At 41.8% G+C, this 20,689-nt stretch overlaps 1 protein-coding gene across 4 annotated transcripts in view; it reads left to right on the top strand.

Annotated features, from left to right (window-relative positions):
* Positions 1 to 3,616: 3,616 nt before the first annotated feature.
* The window catches only part of ACADL (acyl-CoA dehydrogenase long chain), a 41,304-nt gene continuing 24,231 nt past the window's right edge, over positions 3,617 to 20,689 (top strand). For 2 of the 4 annotated variants that reach the window (XM_027566465.1, XM_027566446.1), the window contains exons 1-6: positions 3,617 to 3,724; positions 12,215 to 12,370; positions 13,941 to 14,078; positions 16,524 to 16,688; positions 17,008 to 17,074; positions 20,477 to 20,641. In XM_027566465.1, the coding sequence (XP_027422266.1) occupies positions 3,639 to 3,724; positions 12,215 to 12,370; positions 13,941 to 14,078; positions 16,524 to 16,688; positions 17,008 to 17,074; positions 20,477 to 20,641 (777 nt within the window). In that variant the 5' untranslated portion in view covers positions 3,617 to 3,638. Of the gene's footprint in view, positions 3,899 to 12,214; positions 12,371 to 13,940; positions 14,079 to 16,523; positions 16,689 to 17,007; positions 17,075 to 20,476; positions 20,642 to 20,689 lie in introns of all 4 variants that reach the window. The other 2 variants (XM_027566474.1, XM_027566455.1) reach the window with 2 other exon arrangements.

The following is a 20,689-nucleotide window of genomic DNA, read 5'->3' as shown; positions in this document are numbered from 1 at the left end:
TCCTCAGATTTCAAGTAGTGCTGATGCAAAATCCAGGCCAGACTATACCCCCTTGTGAGGCTCTTAACCCAACTACCCTCCTGCCTACTCCCAAGGGCTCTCTCCCCTTTCATTCTTGCCTAGAAACTTTGGACCACTGGACAAAACCCCAAGAGGGATTGTCAGAAGATCCTCTGACCAATCCTGATGAAATCTGGTACACGGAACAAAGCAGCTTTGTCTTGAATGGAAAAAGAAGACCTGGATATGCAGTACTCTCCAATTTTGAGACCATAGAAGCTAAACCTTTTCCATCAGGTACTTCAGTGCAATTAACTGAGCTCGTAGCCCTGACTTGAGCTCTCTAGCTGGAAAAAGGAAAAAGAGTAGCCATTTACACCAACTCCAAGTATGCCTTTCTGGTGCTACATGCACATGCTGCTATTTGGAAAGAAAGATGCCATTGAAAGGATCCCCAATCAAGTATGGTGACCAAATCCTTAGGCTCTTGGAGGTAGTCCATCTGCCCGCTGAGGTTTCAGTCTCCTGTTGTAAAGGACACCAAGAAGGGAGCATGCAGGTGGCACAAGGGAAACAAGCAGCCAATCAGGCAGCTAAGAGAGCAGCATTATGGAGTAATGACCTAAGAGAGGTTGCCACCTTGGTTCCACAGACTAATTTGGCAGAAACTCCTTCATATACTGAAGGTGAGACTCCTAAAGCTAATAGTGAGGGTTTTCAAGATCATATGGGGTGGTTCCCAAAGGAGGGACTCCTTTTTCTGCCAGGGGATCTTCAATGGAAGTTAGTTAACTCCTTACATGTCATCACTCATTTAGGGGAGAAGGCCCTCCAAAGATTACTAGAAAGGTCTTTGAGAGGAACAGGCCTTCAAACGACTATAAGGCAAGCGGTCTCCTCTTGTCCCACGTGCCAACTAAACATCCCCCAAGGAGCTTGAAGACCCCAGTTGGCCCAGCCTGTGCAATGGTATGGGACCTACCCAGGAGAGGACTGGCGGATGGACTTCACCCAGATGCCAGTTTCTCAACGGTATAAATACCTATTAGTCATGACTGATACATTCACAGGATGGATTGAAGGCTTTCCCACCCAGATTGAGAAGGTTGAGCAGGTGGTAAAGAAAAAAAAAAAATGCTCCATGAAGTTATTCCAAGATTTGGTCTGCCCAGGTCATTACAAAGTGACAATGAGACATAGTTTACTTCTAAGGTCACCCAAGAGGTCTCCAGAGCATTGGGCATTACTTATTATCTCCACTGTGCCTGGAGGCCTCAGTCTTCAGGAAAAATAGAAAGAGCCAACCAATTCTTAAAATCCGTGATAAAAAAGATAACCCAGGATACCTCCCTCGGTTGGAAGGAGGCTTTACCAATAGCTCTCCTCCACACCCGTATTGCCCCTAAGGAACAGGTTGGTCTTAGTCCTTATGAGATGCTATATGGGAGGCCTTTTGTTTATGTCAATGACCTCTTCCTAGATGTAGAGACTCAGACCCTCTGGTCTTATACCAAGACCATTGGGCAATTCCAACAAAATATACACTTGTGGGGTGTCAACCAGGACCCAAAAGATTCTAAAGAGCCACCACTATATATGCTCAATAACCTCAGATATGCAGATAACATCACCCTTATGGCAGAAAGTGAAGAAGAGCTAAAGAGCCTCTTGATGAAAGTGAAAGAGGAGAGTGAAAATGTTGGTTTAAAATTCAACATTCAGAAAACTGAGATCATGGCCTCAGGTCCCATCACTTCATGGCAAACAGATGAGGAAACGATGGAAACAGTGACAGATTTTATGTTTTTTGGGATCCAAAATCATTGTAGACTGTGACTGCAGTCATGAAATTAAAAGAGGCTTACTCCTTGGAAGAAAAGTTTTGACCAACCTAGACAGCATATTAAAAAGCAGAGACATCGCTTTGCCAACAAAGGTCCGTCTAGTCAAGGCTATGGTTTTTCCTGTGGTCATGTATGGATGTGAGAGTTGCACTGTGAAGAAGGCTGAGCGCTGAAGAATTGATGCTTTTGAACTGTGGTGTTGGAGAAGACTCTTGAGAGTCCCTTGGACTGCAAGGAGATCCAACCAGTCCATTCTAAAGGAGATCAGCCCTGGGTGTTCATTGGAAGGACTGATGCTGAGGCTGAAACTCCAATACTTTGGCCACCGCATGCAAAGAGTTGACTCATTGGAAAAGACTCTGATGCTGGGAGGGATTAGGGGCAGGAGGAGAAGGGAATGACAGAGAATGATATGGCTGGATGGCATCACCGACTTGATGGACATGAGTTTGAGTGAACTCCAGGAGTTGGTGATGAACAGGGAAGCCTGGCGTGCTGTGATTCATGGGGTCACAAAGAGTTGGACACGACTGAGCGACTGAACTGAACTGAACTGAACTGATGTGAAGTAAATCAGTCTGCAATGTTAGAAAATAAACTTCATGGAACAGTATGGAGGTTCCTTAAAAAACTAAAAATAGAACTACCATATGATCCAGCAACCCTACTCCTGGGCATACATCAGAGAAAATCATAATGCAAAAGAATACATGCACCCCAATGTTCACTGAAGTATTATTCACAATAGCCATGCTATGGAAATAACCTAAACATCCATCCACAGAGGAGTGGGTAATGAAGATGTGGCACATACATACAATGGAAGATTATTCAACCATAAAAAGAATGAAATGATGTCATTTGCAGCAACATGAATGGACCTGGAGATTATCATACTAAGTGAAATCAGACAGAGAAAGACCAGTACCATGATTATTGCTTATATGTGGAGTATCAAAATGATACAAATGAAGAACTTTCTTACAAAAGAGAAACAGACTCACAGGTGTAGAAAACAAACTTACCAGAGGATAAAGGGAAGGGAAGGATAAATTGGGAGATTGATGTTGACATAGACACACTACTATATATAAAATAGGTAAGTTTTGGAAAACAAAAAATAAAATTGATAACTAATAAGGCCTACTATATACCACCTGGAACTCTACTCTGTAATGACCTATATAAGAAAAGAATTTTTAAAAGAGTGTTTATAGGTATATGTATAATTAATTCACTTTGCTATGCAGCAAAAACTAACACAACATTGTAAATCAACTATACCCCAATACAATGTTTTAAAAATGGAGTATAAGCTACACAAATTTTGAACTGATATGTTGTGCACCAGCCTGGAGGAAAACCCAAGCCAGTATTCTTGCCTGGAGAATCCCATGGACAGAGGCGCCTGGCGGGCTACAGTCCATAGGGTCCAAAGAGTCAGACAGGACTGAAGCGACTTAGCACGCAGGCACGTTGTGCACCTGACACTAATACTGTCAATCAACGACTTCAATTAAAAAATAATAATAATAAGGGGAAAAAAATCCTAAAAAGGAAAAGAAAAAATACTTCATGTAAGTTTGTGAGTTTGTGTTTGGGTGTATTCCTGAGGCTCCAGAACTTATACCGGTTCCTCAAAGCGGTTCAGAACACTGAAAAGAACTGCTTAGATACACAACGCCTTAGGAAAAAGTAACAATTTCCCGCCTGGAGTCTTTCCTTTGGTAAGATTCCAGGGACTGGGCGGGGCGTGTCCCAACGCTGGGCGACTCACCACCGCAGACACTGGGGATGGGAGATTGCAGACACCGCTCCGGAAGCACGCTCAGGAGGCAGGTACCAGGGCGGCTGCGCGACGCTTTACGGGCGGGACCCGGGTAAGGTTCAGGGATAGTGCGGGCCCCTCGCCCTGCGCGCTCTGAGTCCCGAGGAGACGTGTCCGTTGCCCCTCCGGCAGCCCTCGCTGTCCCAGCCATGGCCAAGCGCCTCCTCCGCGGGACCCTGCGCTTGTGGGGTGGCCGCGCTGCACCCTGCCTGCCGCCGGCCTCGAGGTGAGTGCCGGCTGGGCTCCAGCTAGTCCGGCCCCGGGGCTGCAGGGCCGGGCGGCGACCCGCACACCACTCCTGGGGACTGGAAACCAGGCAGCCGCGCTCTCGGGGCCGGCGGTCTCGCCACCAGGGGCTGCGGCTTAGCTGTCGGGGCGAAAGTGAGTGGGAGAACAGGCTGGGCCTTGCTCCTGGACTCCCAGAACCTGGTGGGACCCACAGCGGTTAGCAGGGCGGGCGCCGGCCTAGCAGCTTCAACGCGAGCACAGCCAAAGGCGGCGGGAGGCGCGGCGGGGTTGGGGGGGGGGGGGGGGCGGGGGGGGTGTAGGGGGGTGGAATCCCCCAATACTCCTGTGGCTCCAGTCTAGCCCGTCTGGATCCGAGGGCCGCAGTGGGCACGGTGAGTTCGCATTTCCTAGAGTTCTTACGAAGCGTCGACGCACCCTCGGACACAGTTGGCAAGAGTTCGAGGCGCGACCTCTGGTCCAATTAGATCTGTGCCAAAAGGCACAGCCAACTTGTGAACTTGTGAGGGGGACTTTCACTGCCTCCCAGATCTCTAGAAAAGAAAGCACATGCAGCGATGCTGGCCTAGAGAAGACATCCCAGGACAGGAAAAGACCTGGTGATGGCCGCATTAGATAAGGAAATTAAGACTTAACAAATCCTTTAGTAAGTTAAATACATGGGAATTAATGGAGACTGTTTCTAAGTGACTCGGTGATTATTAAGGTAATGTTTCGATTACCTTTCCATACCGGCTGACACCTCAAATACAGTCATTGGATAAATAAACTGGAAGTACTTGTTTATTTATTCATTCCCTATGTGAAAAAAGTGACACGATGAATAAATCAACTTATGGCGGCATTATGGCGACTCTGGCGCAGTGCTAAAGAATCCGGCCTGCCAATGCAGGAGAGGTGGGCTACCGTCCATGGGGTGGCAAGAATCAGATGGGATTGCACACACACAAGATGCTGTGGGAATGGAAACAAATTTCCTGCTGCTCCTGAGGAGGGCTGGGAAGGCTTCATGGAGGAGTAACTTTACTTTTCGATACACATACTTTTCTAAGCTCTCCCCCAAACTTCATAAGACAGTGATGCTCAAATTTTTGGATTTTAAACTTTGTGCTGTTAAACTTTGTTGTTTAGTCGATAAGTCTGTCGGACTCTTTGTGACCCCAGGGACTAGCCTGCTGGGCTCCTCTGTCCATGGGATTTCTCTGGCTAGAATACTGGGGTGGGTTGCCATTTTCATCTTTAGGGTATCTTCCCCACCCAGCTATTGAACCCACATCTCCTGCTTGGCAGGCAGATTCTTTACCACTGAGCCACCTGCAAAGCCTGCTGTGAAAAGGAGAGGGCCTCAAAGATCTTTTGTGTACCTCAGTTTTATCTATGGACATTGATGTCAACAGATATCTACAACTGGAAAATATTTTTTTTATGTACCAAAAATCTTTATTCTCACATCTGATACCGAATCTGTGGCTGCAAGTAATATGTCACAATTTTGAGAATAAAATGTCCCATTGTCTTCATTCTTTGGAAGTCTTTAGTCACAAAATTACACCTTATTTTCATAGCAAGATAAGGGAATTAGGTTGGAAGGGGATTAAGGAGTTACACTGATGATAAAAGGGGAGCACTTTTCTGAGCATATCCTTTCAGATTAATTTACAAAAGTAATGACAGAACCGTGATTTCAGTGAAAATCAACATAAGTTATACCTTAAAAAAAATCAGTTCAGGAATACTAGGTGTAAGACAAGCGTGCAAAATTCGAAAATGTGAAATTTTACAAATATTTAGTTCACGTAAAAGTAGCTCATTACATGTTAACATACACAACATTTTTACAAATAAGCACCTTTTCCACAAAGAAAAAAGTGAGAAGAGTGACATTGTTTTGCACTTTTGTAGATCCCTTAATATCTGGCTTAATAGAAGACAGCCTGGTTTTCTTTTTCTTTTTTTAAACTTTTTATTTTATATTGGCATATAGCCAATTAGCAATATTATGATAGTTTCAGGTAGACAGCAAAGGGACTTACATGTATGGATACCTGTATCCATTCTCCTCCAAACTCCTCTCCCATATCAGTCTATCAGTTCAGTCGCTCAGTTGTGTCTGACTCTTTGTGACCTCATGGACTACAGCACACCAGGCTTTGCTGCCCATCACCAACTCCTGGAATTTGTTCAAACGCATGTCCATTGAGTCAGTGATGCCATCTAACCATCTCATCCTCTGTCGCCCCCTTCTCCTCCTGCCTTCAATCTTTCCCAACATCAGGGTCTTTTCCAGTGAGTCAGTTCTTCACATCAGGTGACCGAAGTATTGGAACTTCAGCTTCAGCATCAGTCCTTCCAATGAATATTCAGGACTGATTTCCTTTAGGATTGACTGGTTTGATCTTGCAGTCCAAGGGACTCTCAAGAGTCTTCTCCAACACCACAGTTCAAAAGCCCCTCCCGTATAGACTGCCTCTAACACTGAGCAGAATTCCCTGTGCTATGTATGATAGATCCTTGTTGGTTATCCATTTAAAATATAGCAGTCTACATGTTGATCACAAACTCCCTGCCTATCCCTTCTCCCATCCTTCCCCCAAACATTCCCCTTCCTGAGTTCCTTCTCTTAAGTCTGTAAATTAAGACTGCCTGATTTTCATACCTGCTTCTTCATTGTCTATTGTGATGTTTTGGTTGATGGATGGGAAGAATGAGCTTCCCAGGTGGCACTAGTGGTTAAGAACCCGACTGCCAAAGCAGGAGATGTAAGAGACACAGGTTCGATTCCTGAGTCTGGCAGATCCTCTGGAGAAGGGCATGGCAACCCATTCCAGTATTCTTGCCTGGAGAATCCCATGGACAGAGGAGCCTGGAAGGCTCCAGTCTATAGAGTCACATGGAGTTGGACACCACTGAAGCAACTTAACACACACATAGGAAGAATATTGGAACAGAGGACCTGAGGGACCCTCTAAATAGGTCAGAGGCTCTAGGTTTATTATAACAGGTGTCGACCAAAAAAATATAGTCACAATCTGAAAGTAGAGAGTTATTTTATTTGGTGGAAATGTTTAGGACTCCAAGCCCGGGAGACAGCCTCTCAGAAGCTCTCAGAAAACTGCTCCAAGGAGGCAGGAAAGGAGTGAGGCTATATATAAGTTTGCGACAAAGACAGACGGCAGTCTGAACATCAAAGATCAGGTATCAAATTAAGGAATTTAGCATTCTATGTATGGGAAGAGGCAAGCCTCTTGGCTCAATGAGTTCATTCCTTCACATGCACCTCAGCTATCTGGGGCCAATCCTGTTTCTTTGTTCACCTTGCTTCTTGCATTCCCCCAGCTCCTCAGCAATCATTGTGGGGGATGGCAGCATCTGCTGGATCTCAGTTTGGGGAGCCTTCTTTCACTTTTGGAGGCCAGAAATCACTGATGGCTGTGACATTTCTTGTTGATTAATATGGCAGGAGATATTTCATTTCACACAGGCTTCTTAAACTTTAAGGTGCATGTGAATCATTTAGGATACAATATTAAAATACAGTGAGGCCTGAACAGCATGCCTTTGAACTTCGAGGGTACACTTACATGAGAATTTTTTTCAGTAATAAACACTACAGTACTACACAGTCTTTGGTCGCTTGAATCCAAGGATGCAGAACTGTGCTCTGGAGGAATCTCAATAATGGAGAGCTGATGACGGGGTACACGTGGATTTTTGACAGTGTGAAGGTTGGGCATCCCTCACCCCTATGTTGTTCATAGGTCAAATATGCTGACTGATTCAATAGGCCTTGGATGAGACCTGAAATTATGTATTTATCACCAGCTCCCAACCTGAAGTTACTGGTGGAGACTGTCTCCCTTCTTTTATAATGTAAATGAGGCTTATGGCAGAAAGTGAAGAGGAACTAAAAAGCCTCATGATGAAAGTGAAAGAGGAGAGTGAAAAAGTTGGATTAAAGCTCAACATTCAGAAAACGAAGATCATGGCATCTGGTCCCATCACTTCATGGGAAATGGGGAAACAGTGGAAACAGTGTCAGACTTTATTTTGTTGGGCTCCAAAATCACTGCAGATGGTGACTGCAGCCATGAAATTAAAAGACGCTTACTCCTTGGAAGAAAAGTTATGTCCAACCTAGATAGTGTATTGAAAAGCAGAGATATTACTTTGCCAACAAAGGTCCGTCTAGTCAAGGCTATGGTTTTTCCTGTGGTCATGTATGGATGTAAGAGTTGGACTGTGAAGAAAGCTGAGCGCCGAAGAATTGATGCTTTTGAACTGTGGTGTTGGAGAAGACTCTTGAGAGTCCCTTGGTCTGCAAGGAGATCTAACCAGTCCATTCTAAAGGAGATCAGTCCTGGCTGTTCTTTGGAAGGAATGATGCTGAAGCTGAAACTCTAGTACTTTGGCCACCTCATGCGAAGAATTGACTCATTGGAAAAGACTGATGCTGGGAGGAATTGGGGGCAGGAGGAGAAGGGGACGACAGAGGATGATATGGCTGGATGGCATCACCAACTCGATGGACTTGAGTTTGAGTGAACTCCGGGAGTTGGGGATGGACAGGGAGGCCTGGCGTGCTGCGATTCATGGGGTTGTAAAGAGTCGGACACGAATGAGTGACTGAACTGAACTGAACTGAACTGAGGCTTAAAAAAATTATGATAATAATAATAATTAGAGTCTAGCCTGTTAGATTGGTAGCAGTTTAATGCATTAGGAAAACAATGAACAATTTATTCAGTACAGATTTCCTGGTTTTTGTGGGGAGAAATGGGGCCAATATGTTTAGTACTGGTTCCTTGGTCTTGGGAAAAAATGAATATTCCAAAAACTTACTGCCAGGTGTTTTGATTTTCTTCCCCCTGCACATTCTGTTTTGAACACTTTTGACTGATCTGAAAGTCTTTGTTCTTTCTGTGTCACACACTTTCCTGTGTCTTAGTGTGTTTTATTTAGAAATGTTGCAAATATTTCCTTTATGTTACATGGGATATAAAATTTTAAGATCCAGGAAGACCCAAATATAAGTTTCACTCTATTATTTACTAATCATGCTGACAAATGATTCAGAGTCTTCAAGTCTCAGTATCCTAGTCTCAGCACATTTTTTCCCTTGAGGAAAACCCCAAGTATGGACCAAGACATTGTGTGTTATAAAGAAATTGGAACCAATCCTTTCAGTAGAGAATGAAGTAGATTTTATTCTATCTATTGCTGTAATTCTATCTATTGCACAGTGGTGTGCAAGACCTTTGCTTGCTATTGTATCCCAAGTTGCCTGAATGGTTCCTAGTACATATTACATACTCAGAAAGTATTTGTTGGCTATATTAATAAATAAGCTATTAAAAATGATGATTTGGAAGACAGAGTAGCAAACCAGAAAAATATCAGTGAAGATAAATGGCAGACCAGGTATAACAATTGTACTGTTAAATGTTCTCAACTAAAGGTTACCGCTTAAAAGACATCTCAGACTGTATTAACAAATAAGCCTCAACTAAGAGTTGCTTATAATAGGTAAGCCTAAAGCAAAATGACACAATATACATATTAAGTGTATTAATCAGCTCAGACTTCCATAACCAAATGCTATAGACTAGGTGGTTTAAACAACAGAAATCTATTCCTCATAATTCTAGTGGCTGAATAGTCCAAAATCAAGGTACTGGCCAGTTCATTTCGTGGTCAGAGCCATCTTCCTGGCCTGTTGTTGTTCAGTCATTCAGTCGTGTCCGACTCTTTGCAACCCCATGGACTGCAGCATGCCAGGCTTCCCTGTCCTTCACCATCTCCCGGAGCTGGCTCAAACTCATGTGCATTGAGTCAGTGATGCAGTCCAACCATCTTACCCTCTGTCGTCCCCTTCCCCTACCATCAATCTTTCCCAGCATCAGGGTCTTTTCTAGTGAGTTGGCTGTTCGTATCAGGTGGCCAAAGTATTGGAGCTTCAGCTTAGCATCAGTCCTTTCAATGAATATTCAGGACTGATTTCCTTTAGGATTGACTGGTTTGATCTTCTTGCAGTTCAAGGGACTCTCAAGAGTCTTCTTCAACACCACTGTTCAAAAGCATCACTCCTTCAGCACTCAGCTTTCATTATGGTCCAACTTAAGGAATCTCTGTCCATAGTTCTTCAGGCACTCTGTCTATCAGATCTAATTCCTTGAATCTATTTGTCACTTCCACTGTATAATTGTAAGGAATTTGATTTAGGTCATATCTGAATGGCCTAGTGGTTTTCCCTATTTTCTTCAATTTAAGTCTGAATTTTGCAATAAGGAGTTCATGATCTGAACCACAGTCAGCTCCTAGTCATTTTTGCTCACTGTATAGAGCTTCTCCATCTTCAGCTGCAAAGACTATAATCAATCTGATTTCAGTATTGACCTGATTTCCTGGCCTGTAGACAGCCGCCTTCTCCCTTTGTCCTCACTAGACCCTTCCTTATGTGTACACAGAACTGTATCTCTCTCTTCCCCTTCTTATAATGTAAGTCTAGCTTCTTGGTTTAGATTCCAGCTTTAGGACCTCATTGAACTGTAATTACCTCCTCAAAGCCGTATCTCCAAATACCATTACATTGGGTGTTTGAGCTTCAACATATGAATTGGGTTGAGGAGAGGGAAGCGAGTGCAATTTAGTCCATTGCATTTCAGTTCATTGCATTAAGCAAAGACAAAAATAGCCCATTTCAGGGGGAAAACATGCCTAATTGCCAATAAAGAAGAGTTAGTCTTTTCTGGACTAAGAAGAAGAGGAAGAAAAGGAAAAGGAAGGAAAGGATAGGATCAGATCAGAGTCTAAATAAGGAAGAGAGAAATCCAAAAACAGTATCATGCATAACAGAAAAATACTTTTGGGCAATATTCAAATATATGATAAAAAGTTTTTTTAGATGTGAGCTCAAAAGGTACCAAGTGGTACACAGAATTTTGAAATCTTTTTAGGTGTACCCCTAAGGAGGGGGAAGATCTGAATTCAGACCATTTAACAAAAGGAACTACAGAGATGTCTTTTTTGAAGCCTGGTATGGGGCACTGCCGGAAAATCCCATGGATGGAAGAGCCTGGTAGGCTGCAGTCCATGGGGTTGCTAAGAGTCGGACACGACTGAGCGACTTCACTTTCACTCTTCACTTTCATGCATTGGAGAAGGAAATGGCAACCCACTCCAGTGTTCTTGCCTGGAGAATCCCAGGGGCAGGGGAGCCTGGTGGGCTGCAGTCCATGGGGTCGCACAGAGTCGGTCACGACTGAAGCGACTTAGCAGCAGCAGCAGCAGCATGGGGCATTGCAGGGAGATGAAAGGCCAGTTTCCAAAGATCTTGAATAATTCTGGACTAATCACTACAGAGACTGGTGGGCATTTTGATATCGCTTTACAATTAGGTTGTAATGTAGCAATAAAAACCAACACGGTCCTGCTGATGTATGGCAAAAACCATCACAGTATTGTAAAATAATTATCCTCCAATTAAAATTAATCAATTAAAAAATCATCACAGTTTGCATGTTATATACCTGATATTTGAAATTGTATAATTCTGGATAAAATATTGATGGGGATTACATTATTTTAAATATTGTACATTACATGAAAACATATCAATATTATTCTTCCTGACTTGCATGGGAGATTCCACATATAAGTGATGGCTCAGATGGTGGGGAGTCTGCCTGCAATGTGGGAGACCCAGATTCAATCCCTGGGTTGGGAAGATCCCCTGGAGAAGAGAATGGCTACTGGCTCCAGTATTCTCGCATAGAGAACCCCACGGAGAGAGTAGCCTGGCAGACCATGGAGTCTCAAGAGTCAGACACGACTGAGCAACTGACTACATGATGATGATTATTCTGTTGTACTATTTGAATTGTACCTTATTTAGTTGATATCGGGTAAATTTTACATTCTTTAATCAGCATCACATGACAGTGCTAGTCTACCTCAGCTCACATGTGTGATTAGTTCTAGGCACGATGTCCTCTTTATGGATTTGGAAGTAAAGTTTGAATTGAATCAGGGTAAGCTACTTCTTAACCTCATTAATGGAGGCAGATCCTAAAGTGGTTCTGCTCAAATCTGAACCAGTTTGTACGATTTCAGACTCTCTGCTTGTCTCTAAAGTGCCTCGGGGGCAGGGGGGATGGTGATGAGGAGGTAGAGTTGAGGGGAGTCAGAATTTTTTCCATGTTATCCTATAGAATTAATTTTCCATGTTGTTCAATGACATTAATTTGGATGTGAAGAGTAACCTTTGACTGAGTTTTCTTAATGTGTTTGTATTTTTAAGATGTTCTCATTCTGGAGGTGAAGAACGTCTAGAAACTTCTTCTGCTAAAAAATTAACAGATATAGGAACTAGAAGAATCTTCTCTTTAGAGCATGACATTTTCCGGGAAAGTGTAAGGAAGTTTTTTCAAGAAGAAGTGATTCCTTATCATGCAGAGTAAGTGGGACATTTTCTTTTATTTTTTTTTTAATTTTATTTCTTATTTTTACTTTTTTTTACTTTACAATATTGTATTGGTTTTGCCATACATCAACATGCATCTGCCACGGGTGTACACGTGTCCCCCATCCTGAACCCTCCTCCCACCTCCCTCCCCATACCATCCCTCTGTGTCATCCCAGTGCACCAGCCCCAAGCTTCCTGTATCCTGCATCGAACCTGGACTGGCAATTCATTTCTTATATGATATTATACATGTTTTAGTGCCATTCTCCCAAATCATCCCACCCTCTCCCACAGAGTCCAAAAGGCTGTTCCATACATCTGTGTCTCTTTTGCTGTCTCGTATACAGGGTTATCATTACCATCTTTCTAAATTCCATATATATGCGTTAGTATACTGTATTGGTGTTTTTCTTTCTGGCTTACTTCACTCTGTATAATAGGCTCCGGTTTCATCCACCTCATTAGAAGTGATTCAAATGTATTCTTTTTAATGGCTGAATAATACTCCATTGTGTATATGTACCACAGCTTTCTTATCCATTCATCTGCTGATGGACATTTTCTTTTAAAGTAATACACATTAGAAGTCCAAGAAGGACTGTTTTCTAGAGTGCTCTTTGTTGTTTCATAGAAACAGTACTGTGTTCAGTACTTTGTTAACATTTTTACCACTCTTCAATATAATAATGTAAGGTTACGGGATTCTTCAACTAGTTCAAGGGCTTTCCTGGTAGCTCAGCAGGTAAAAAAACCCTCCTGCCAATGTAAGAGACTCAAGTTCAATGGCTGCCCGTTCCAGTATTCTTGCCTGGAGAATTGCATGGACAGAGGAGCCTGGTGAACTAACTGTAAGCTACCCATCCATGGTGTTGCAAAGAGTTGAACACAACGGAGTGCACATGCATGCATAAACTAGTTCAAAGCTTCTTAAATGAATTTTAAAATACACAATTAAAAAATATATGTTAAGGGGCTTTCTTGGTGGTCCAGTGGTTAAGACTTCATCTTCCAATGCAGGGGGTGCCAGTTTGATCCCTGGCTGAGGAGCTAGGATCTCACATGCCTTGTGGCCAAAGGACCAAAACATAAAACAGAAGCAATATTATAACAAAATCAACAAATACTTTAAAAAATTAAAGATACTTATATGTTGACCTAAGACAAGTTGATTGCCTGTTTTTTCTCTAGCAAAGAAAAAAAAAATGGGTTTATTCAGGATGAGCAGAGAATTGCAGTTCAGGGTCAGCATCCACAGTGATCTGTGTGCAAGACCCCCCACAGCAAGGGAAGGAGAGCATGTTCATAGAGAGGAAAAGGAATTTGGGAGGGCTGGGATAAACACAAAGCCCATGGTTTTTCAGTGGCTGAGCCCTTGCTGGGAAAAAGGAGTCTTTCTTATTCCTGTTGGGCCCTACTGTTGTCACAGAGTATGAGAGCACCCCCTTTATTATCTTAAATTAAGGGACCATTCCTGCTCAAAATCATTCATAAATTCAAATTGTAGCCATTTAAATAATATGAAAACACTTTTTCTGATTTTAAAATGTTTTGTTATTTGCAGATGGGAGAAAGCTGGAGAAGTGAGTAGGGAGCTTTGGGAAAAAGCTGGAAAACAAGGACTACTTGGTATCAATATTGCAGATCACCATGGTGGCATTGGGGGGGACTTGTATTCATCAGCTATTGTTTGGGAGGAGCAGTAAGTATGAAAACATTTGAAGTTGAATCTTGTTTTGTTCTCTCTCCTTTCTGAGATGATTTTAAAATAATTTCTAATCTTCTTATAAGATCGAAAATCTCCTTTTAAGTTGATAAAGTAGTTGCTTCATTTCTAATTGACCCATGTGACTGTTTCAGAGATTTCAGTTGATAAATGGGGAAAAGATTTGAACTATCAATTCATCAAAAAAGAAATGCAAATAGCTTTTTAAATGAAAAAGTTTACCCTTTCTACCAATCAAATGCAAATTAAATTATATCTAGAGATATATCATTTTGAGTACAAAAGATAGTCCAAATGAAAAGTCATAATACCCAGTGCTGACAAGCTTGCAGGTAAAAGTGACTCATATACTCTTGGTGACATTATATATTGGAGCAATAAGTGCTTTGGTGATTAAAATCATGGCTACATAAAAAATGAAAATATTTATACTCTTTGGATGCCATTTTGGGGAATTTGTCTTTAGGAAATAATTTGTTAGAAAAAAAATAACAGCTATGTACAAACATCATTGCCTTGTTAGATTATAATCCCTCAAATTTGGAAGCAATCTATATGTACGGCAGTGGGAGAATGAATAAGCATATTTGTGCCATGACCACAGCTGTATTCAGTTAGTTCAGTCACTCAGTCACGTCCTACTCTTTGCGACCCCATGGACTGTAACACACCAGGCTTCCCTGTCCATCACAAACTCCCAGAGTTTACTCAGACTCGTGTCCATTGAGTCGGTAATGCCATCCAATTTCAGTCATCCCCTTCATCCCCCTTCAGTTTTTCCCAGCATCAGGGTCTTTTCCAATGAGTCAGTTCTTCACATCAGGTGGCCACAGTATTGGAGTTTCAGCTTCAGCCATCAGTCCTTGCAATGAGTATTCAGGACTGATTTCCTTTAGGATGGACTGGTTGGATCTCCTTGCTGTTGGCCTCTCAAGAGTCTTCTGCAACACTGCAGTTCAAAAGCATCAATTCTTCAGCACTCAGCTTTCTTTATAGTCCCACTCTCACATCAATACATGATCACTGGAAAAACCATAGCCTTGATCTGATGGACCTTTATTGACAAAGTAATGTCTCTGCTTTTTAATATGCTGTCTAGGTTAGTCATAACTTTTCTTCCAAGGAGCAAGCGTCTCTTAATTTCATGGCTGCAGTCACCATCTGCAGTGATTTTGGAGCCCCCCAAAAATAAAGTCAGTCACTGTTTCCACTATTTCCCAATCTATTTTCCATGAAGTGATGGGCCCTGATGCCATTATCTTAGTTTTCTGTATGTTGAGCCTTAAGCCAACTTTTTCACTCTCCTCTTTCACTTTCATCAAGAGGCTCTTTAATTTTTCTTCGTTTTCTGCCATAAGTGTAGTGTCATCTGCATATCTGAGGTTATTTATATTTCTCCCAGCAACCTTGATTCCAGCTTGTGCTTCATCCATTCCAGCATTTCTCATGATGTACTCTGCATATAAGTTAAATAAGCAGGGTGACAGTATATAGCCTTTATGTACTCCTTTCCCAATTTAGAACCAGTCTGTTGTTCCATGTCCAGTTCTAATACAGCTGTATTAGAAATACATATATCCTTATGGCAAAGGTCATTTCCTAAAATGAATATAGTTACTGTGTTTAGGGTAATACAGTTGTAGGTGGTAAATTTTTTTTAATGTTTTATCTTTTAATTCGTTAAATAAGTGATCATTGAGCTCTGCTAGAGCACTGTTATTATGTTAGAGCCAGAAATTAAAAGGTTAGCAAAAACAAAGAGAGAAAACCTTCAGGAACTTCATGGGTTTGTGAGGAGACAAGCTATCACCACATAATGTGATAAGGGTTTAGTACTGCCCTTTGAACAACTATTTCCTGGCTACTGGCTGCCAGAAACATAGAAGTGGATGATGAAGGAAGACTTCAACGAAAACTTCATACCTTTTGTGAGAAATGTATGGCCACAGACACTGACACTCTAGGTGAAGAAAAGAAAGATTATGTGGTCCAAATCAGTGGGAATAACAAACAGGGTTTCCCATGAAGCAAGGTGTCTTGACCCATGACCAAGGTGTCTTGACCCATGACCCATGACTGCTACTGAGTGAAGGGCATTCCTGTTATAGACTGAGGAAGACCAGAGGAAAAAAGTGCACATCTGTACGGGTTTGCATTGTGGATGCCAATCTGAGTGTTCTCAACATGGTCATCATTAAAAATAGGGAGAAGGATATTTCTGGACTCACTGATATTGTTGTGCCTCATCCCCTAGGGCCCAGAAGAGCTAGCAGAATCCGAAATGAATACGATCAGACATCAAAAAAAAAAAAAAGACCTTCTAGTACTTGTTGCTTTCTAATTAAGAATCAGAGGAACTAAAAAGAGAAAAAAAATAACTGTGTTGTGCTTTAAATTGTCTTCTCTTTTTTTCTTTCTAAGAGCATATTCAAATTGTACAGGCCCAGGTTTTGGTCTTCATTCAGATATCGTCATGCCCTATATTACAAACTATGGTTCAGAAGAACAGATTAAGCGCTTCATCCCTGAGATGGTTGCAGGGAAATGTATTGGTGCCATAGCAATGACAGAGCCTGGGGCTGGAAGGTAAAACAACTTTTGGTTGGTTTTGAAATCTCAGAAGCAAGGTCCTAACCACAAATATGAATGAGTATAGGCCTTGTTATGGTCTGTAAAAATCAGGCTACTCTATGAATCTCAATCAAATATTCATTTGTATAAACAGTTTAGAATATATCAGACATAATTTTTCAGTGCATTTATGTGAACATTCCTTATATTAGTTAAATGTCAATTTTTATAATGGTGTAGCAGTGTAAATTATCACAGTAGATACATAACAACATTTGCATGGTTTATTTTTTACCAATTAATGAATTTTTTTAATCAATTCTTTCAATTATAGTGATTTGCAAGGAATAAGAACAAATGCCAAAAAGGATGGAAGTGACTGGATTCTCAATGGAAGCAAGGTCTGTAAAGAATGGCTTCCATAACTCACCTGTCTGGAGTCATGCTGTGGGTAACAAAGCCTTAAAGACTACTCATCATTGAGTCTTCTCAGATCTCTGATTCACATGGGAATTGTTTACTTGAGCTGGCACAGGAACTGAGCTGATTTGTTTTGGAGACAGTAAGAATTGTACAGCATTCATATTACCTGAGATATATTCCTTTTTGTTCTGTTTGCTTGTTCTCTCACTAATATGGAAAATGTTGTTTTAGCTTCCAGGCAGCCTTTTACAAACCAGAAAAAGAAAAGGTGAGGCTTACATTGTCCAAATAGGGGACAAACAATAGTTAATGAATTTGATGTTGATGAAAAATGAGGGGAAAGACTTCTTATAAATATCAAGAAGAGTTTCAAAAGATCATAAGAGAAAAAGTATTTTTAATAGAATTGAAAAGCCCTTCAACCTTTCTGAGCATCATGTCAATCCACTGATAGAATTGGAGAGCACCTGCGATTGAGATTATAGATAGGCTCAGAAGTAAATGTATCTTTTAGAGTATCATATCACCGATAGCAGAGGTTTTTGTTTACCTAAATGGCACCCCACTTCACTACTCTTGCCTGGAAAATCCCATGGGCGGAGGAGCCTGGTAGGCTGCAGTCCATGGGGTCGCGAAGAGTCGGACACGACTGAGTGACTTCACTTTGACTTTTCACTTTCATGCATTGGAGAAGGAAATGGCAACCCACTCCAGTGTTCTTGCCTGGAGAATCCCAGGGACTGGGGAGCCTGGTGGGCTGCTGTCTGTGGGGTCGCACAGAGTCGGACATGACTGAAGCAACTTAGCAGCAGCAAACCTGTGTCTAGTATACACCCAGTGAAAATTTATTGATGACTGAGTTTTTTACTGTTATGTCACTTACAACTATGCTGTCACCAGCGCTTTCATTTGTTGTCATGTACACAGCACTAACATCACACCCATCTCCCATTTTTGCTTAGTATCAGCAATCTGTATTTTAGAGATGAATCTTCTTATAAGAGGCATGGATAGTAGGTGATGAGAGTAATCAACACCATTTTATGCCTGTACTGTTTCAAAGGGACAGAGACAGGATTAGATCATTTGTATAGAGTTTGACAGATACTAAGATCACTGCAGATGGTGACTGCAGCCATGAAATTAAAAGAGACTTGCTCCTTGGAAGAAAAGCTGTGACTAACCTAGACAGCATATTAAAAAGCAGAGACATTACTTTGATGACAAAATGTCTGGAGAGTCAAAGCTATGATTTTTCCAGTAGTCATGTATGGATGTGTGAGAGTTGGACCGTGAAGAAAGCTGAGCACTGAAGGATCGATGCTTTTGAACTGTGGTGTTGGAGAAGACTCTTGAGAGTCCCTTGGACAGCAAGGAGATCAAACCAGTCCATCCTAAAGGAAATCAGTCCTGAACATTCATTGGAAGGACTGATGATGAAGCTGAAACTCCAATACTTTGGCCACCTGATGTGAAGAACTGACTCATTGGAAAAGACCCTGATGCTGGGAAAGATTGAAGACAGGAGGAGAAGGGGATGACAGAGGATGAGATAGTTGGATGGCATTACCAACTCGATAGACATGAGTTTGAGCAAGCTCTGGGAGATGGTGATGGATAGGGAGGCCTGGCATGCTGCAGTCCATGGTGTTGCAAAGAGTTGGACCGGACTGAGTGACTGAACTGAAAGATGGTAAATTTAGGATGCTATGGAGCAGTTAATCCAGTCTGGGGAATTTGGGGAGATTTTTTGTAGGAGGTGATGTCTGAACTTACTCTCCAAGATGAGTAGAATTCATTGTAACAGAGTTGGAAAAGGGCCTCTCAAGTAGAGGAAAAAAGATTTCCAAAGACCCATAGGTAAAGATGACCTTAGAACATTGGGGACAGCAAGTCATACAGTAGATCTCACCTAAAACAAAGGAATGAGGAGAAAGTGGGATAAGAGATAAGGCTGGACTGGTAAGCTAGTGCCAGTATGTGATGAACCCTGCTAAAAAAAAAAAACCTGAAAAAGTGTTGAAACAGATTAGAAAGAACTGTATGTCAAATTGAGTATTATGTAGGATAATAACATGATTTATTGACCATTCACTGACATTAGGAAGGGGGCTTCCCAGGTGGCGCAGTGGAAAAGAATCTGCCTGCCAACGCAGGAGACCTGGGTTCAGTCTCTGGGTTGAGAAGATCCCCTGGAGGAGAAATGGCAACTCACTCCAGAATTCTTGCCTGGAAAATTCCACAGACAGAGGAGTCTGGTGGGCTACAACCTTGGGGTCGCAGAGTCGGACACAACTGAGTGCACATGTCCATCGTACCCTGTCGTGGGGGAAAACAGATTGATACCCAAATTAAATAGGAGCAGAGGCAGGAAGACATATGTTCCTTGAATTATCAGATGGAACTGTCCAGAAGCAGGTGGATATTCAGGTCTGGAACCTAGCAAGAAATTTGGCTTAGATAAAAGATTTGGAGTCATCAGCCTATGGATAACAACTGAAGCCATGGAAGCAGCTGAGAGGACCCAGGAAAGATACAGAATGAGAAGATAGTGGTTCATATTTATTTTGTGTATATTTGTCTTCTGGATAAATATTTGATAAACTAATATCTTATTGAGTTTGTTGTTTTATCAATCCTTAATCAGTCCATGGACTATACAGTCCATGGAATTCTTCAGGCCAGAATACTGGAGTCGGTAGCCATTCCCTTCTCCAGGGGAAATTCCCAACCCAGGGATCCAGCCCAGGTCTGCCACACTGCAGGTAAATTCTTTACCAGCTGAGCCACCAGGGAAGCCCAAGAATACTAGAGTGGGTAGCCTGTCCCTCCTCCAGCAGATCTTCCTGACCCAGGAATTGAACCAGGGTCTCCTGCATTGCAGGCAGATTCTTTACAGCTGAGCTGCCAGTGAAGCCCTTCTTAATCAGTACCTTTCTTATTTAGGCCATCTATCGAAAACTGTGCCTTTTCAAAAACTGATAAATCTGAAAGTACAAGTACTTCAATAGTATCATGCTATTCAAAGCAGATTCCATTTTCTCATCTGAAGCATCTTTCTAAAATATAGTGTATCATTTTTATAGATAATTTTGTTTTAATTTAAATAGAATATAATAGTCAGTTCATTATTATTATTATTTACAATATTGATAGTGGGAAGAAAATGTATAGAATTCATTCTTTGAAACATTGAATAATTTCCCCTCATATAATAGCCTCATGTATGAATAATCAACACTGCAACTATTTGGAGAGGTTACAGAGAGAGGTATAAACATGTTTTGTTTGGTTTGGTTTTCTCGAATGTGTTTGCAGTCTTGACTTACACATGGACCTGAATTATTGTGGAGCCTCACAGTATACATGGGGTTTTGCAGGTATTTGTCACTAATGGGTGGCTGTGTGACATTGTGATCGTAGTAGCGATCACAAATCGAGAGGCTCACTCTCCTGCCCATGGCATTAGCCTTTTTCTGGTGGAAAATGGAATGAAAGGATTTATCAAGGGACGAAAGCTAGATAAAATTGGACTAAAAGCCCAGGTAAGTCATAATACAAATTTGTTTTCTTAATATAAATCATTTATAAAA

Source organism: Bos indicus x Bos taurus, chromosome 2 (genome assembly GCF_003369695.1).
Source record: "Bos indicus x Bos taurus breed Angus x Brahman F1 hybrid chromosome 2, Bos_hybrid_MaternalHap_v2.0, whole genome shotgun sequence".
Classification (NCBI taxonomy): Eukaryota; Metazoa; Chordata; class Mammalia; order Artiodactyla; family Bovidae; genus Bos; species Bos indicus x Bos taurus.
Note: the sequence above shows the minus strand (reverse complement) of the source record. Positions and strands in the feature narration are given on the sequence as shown.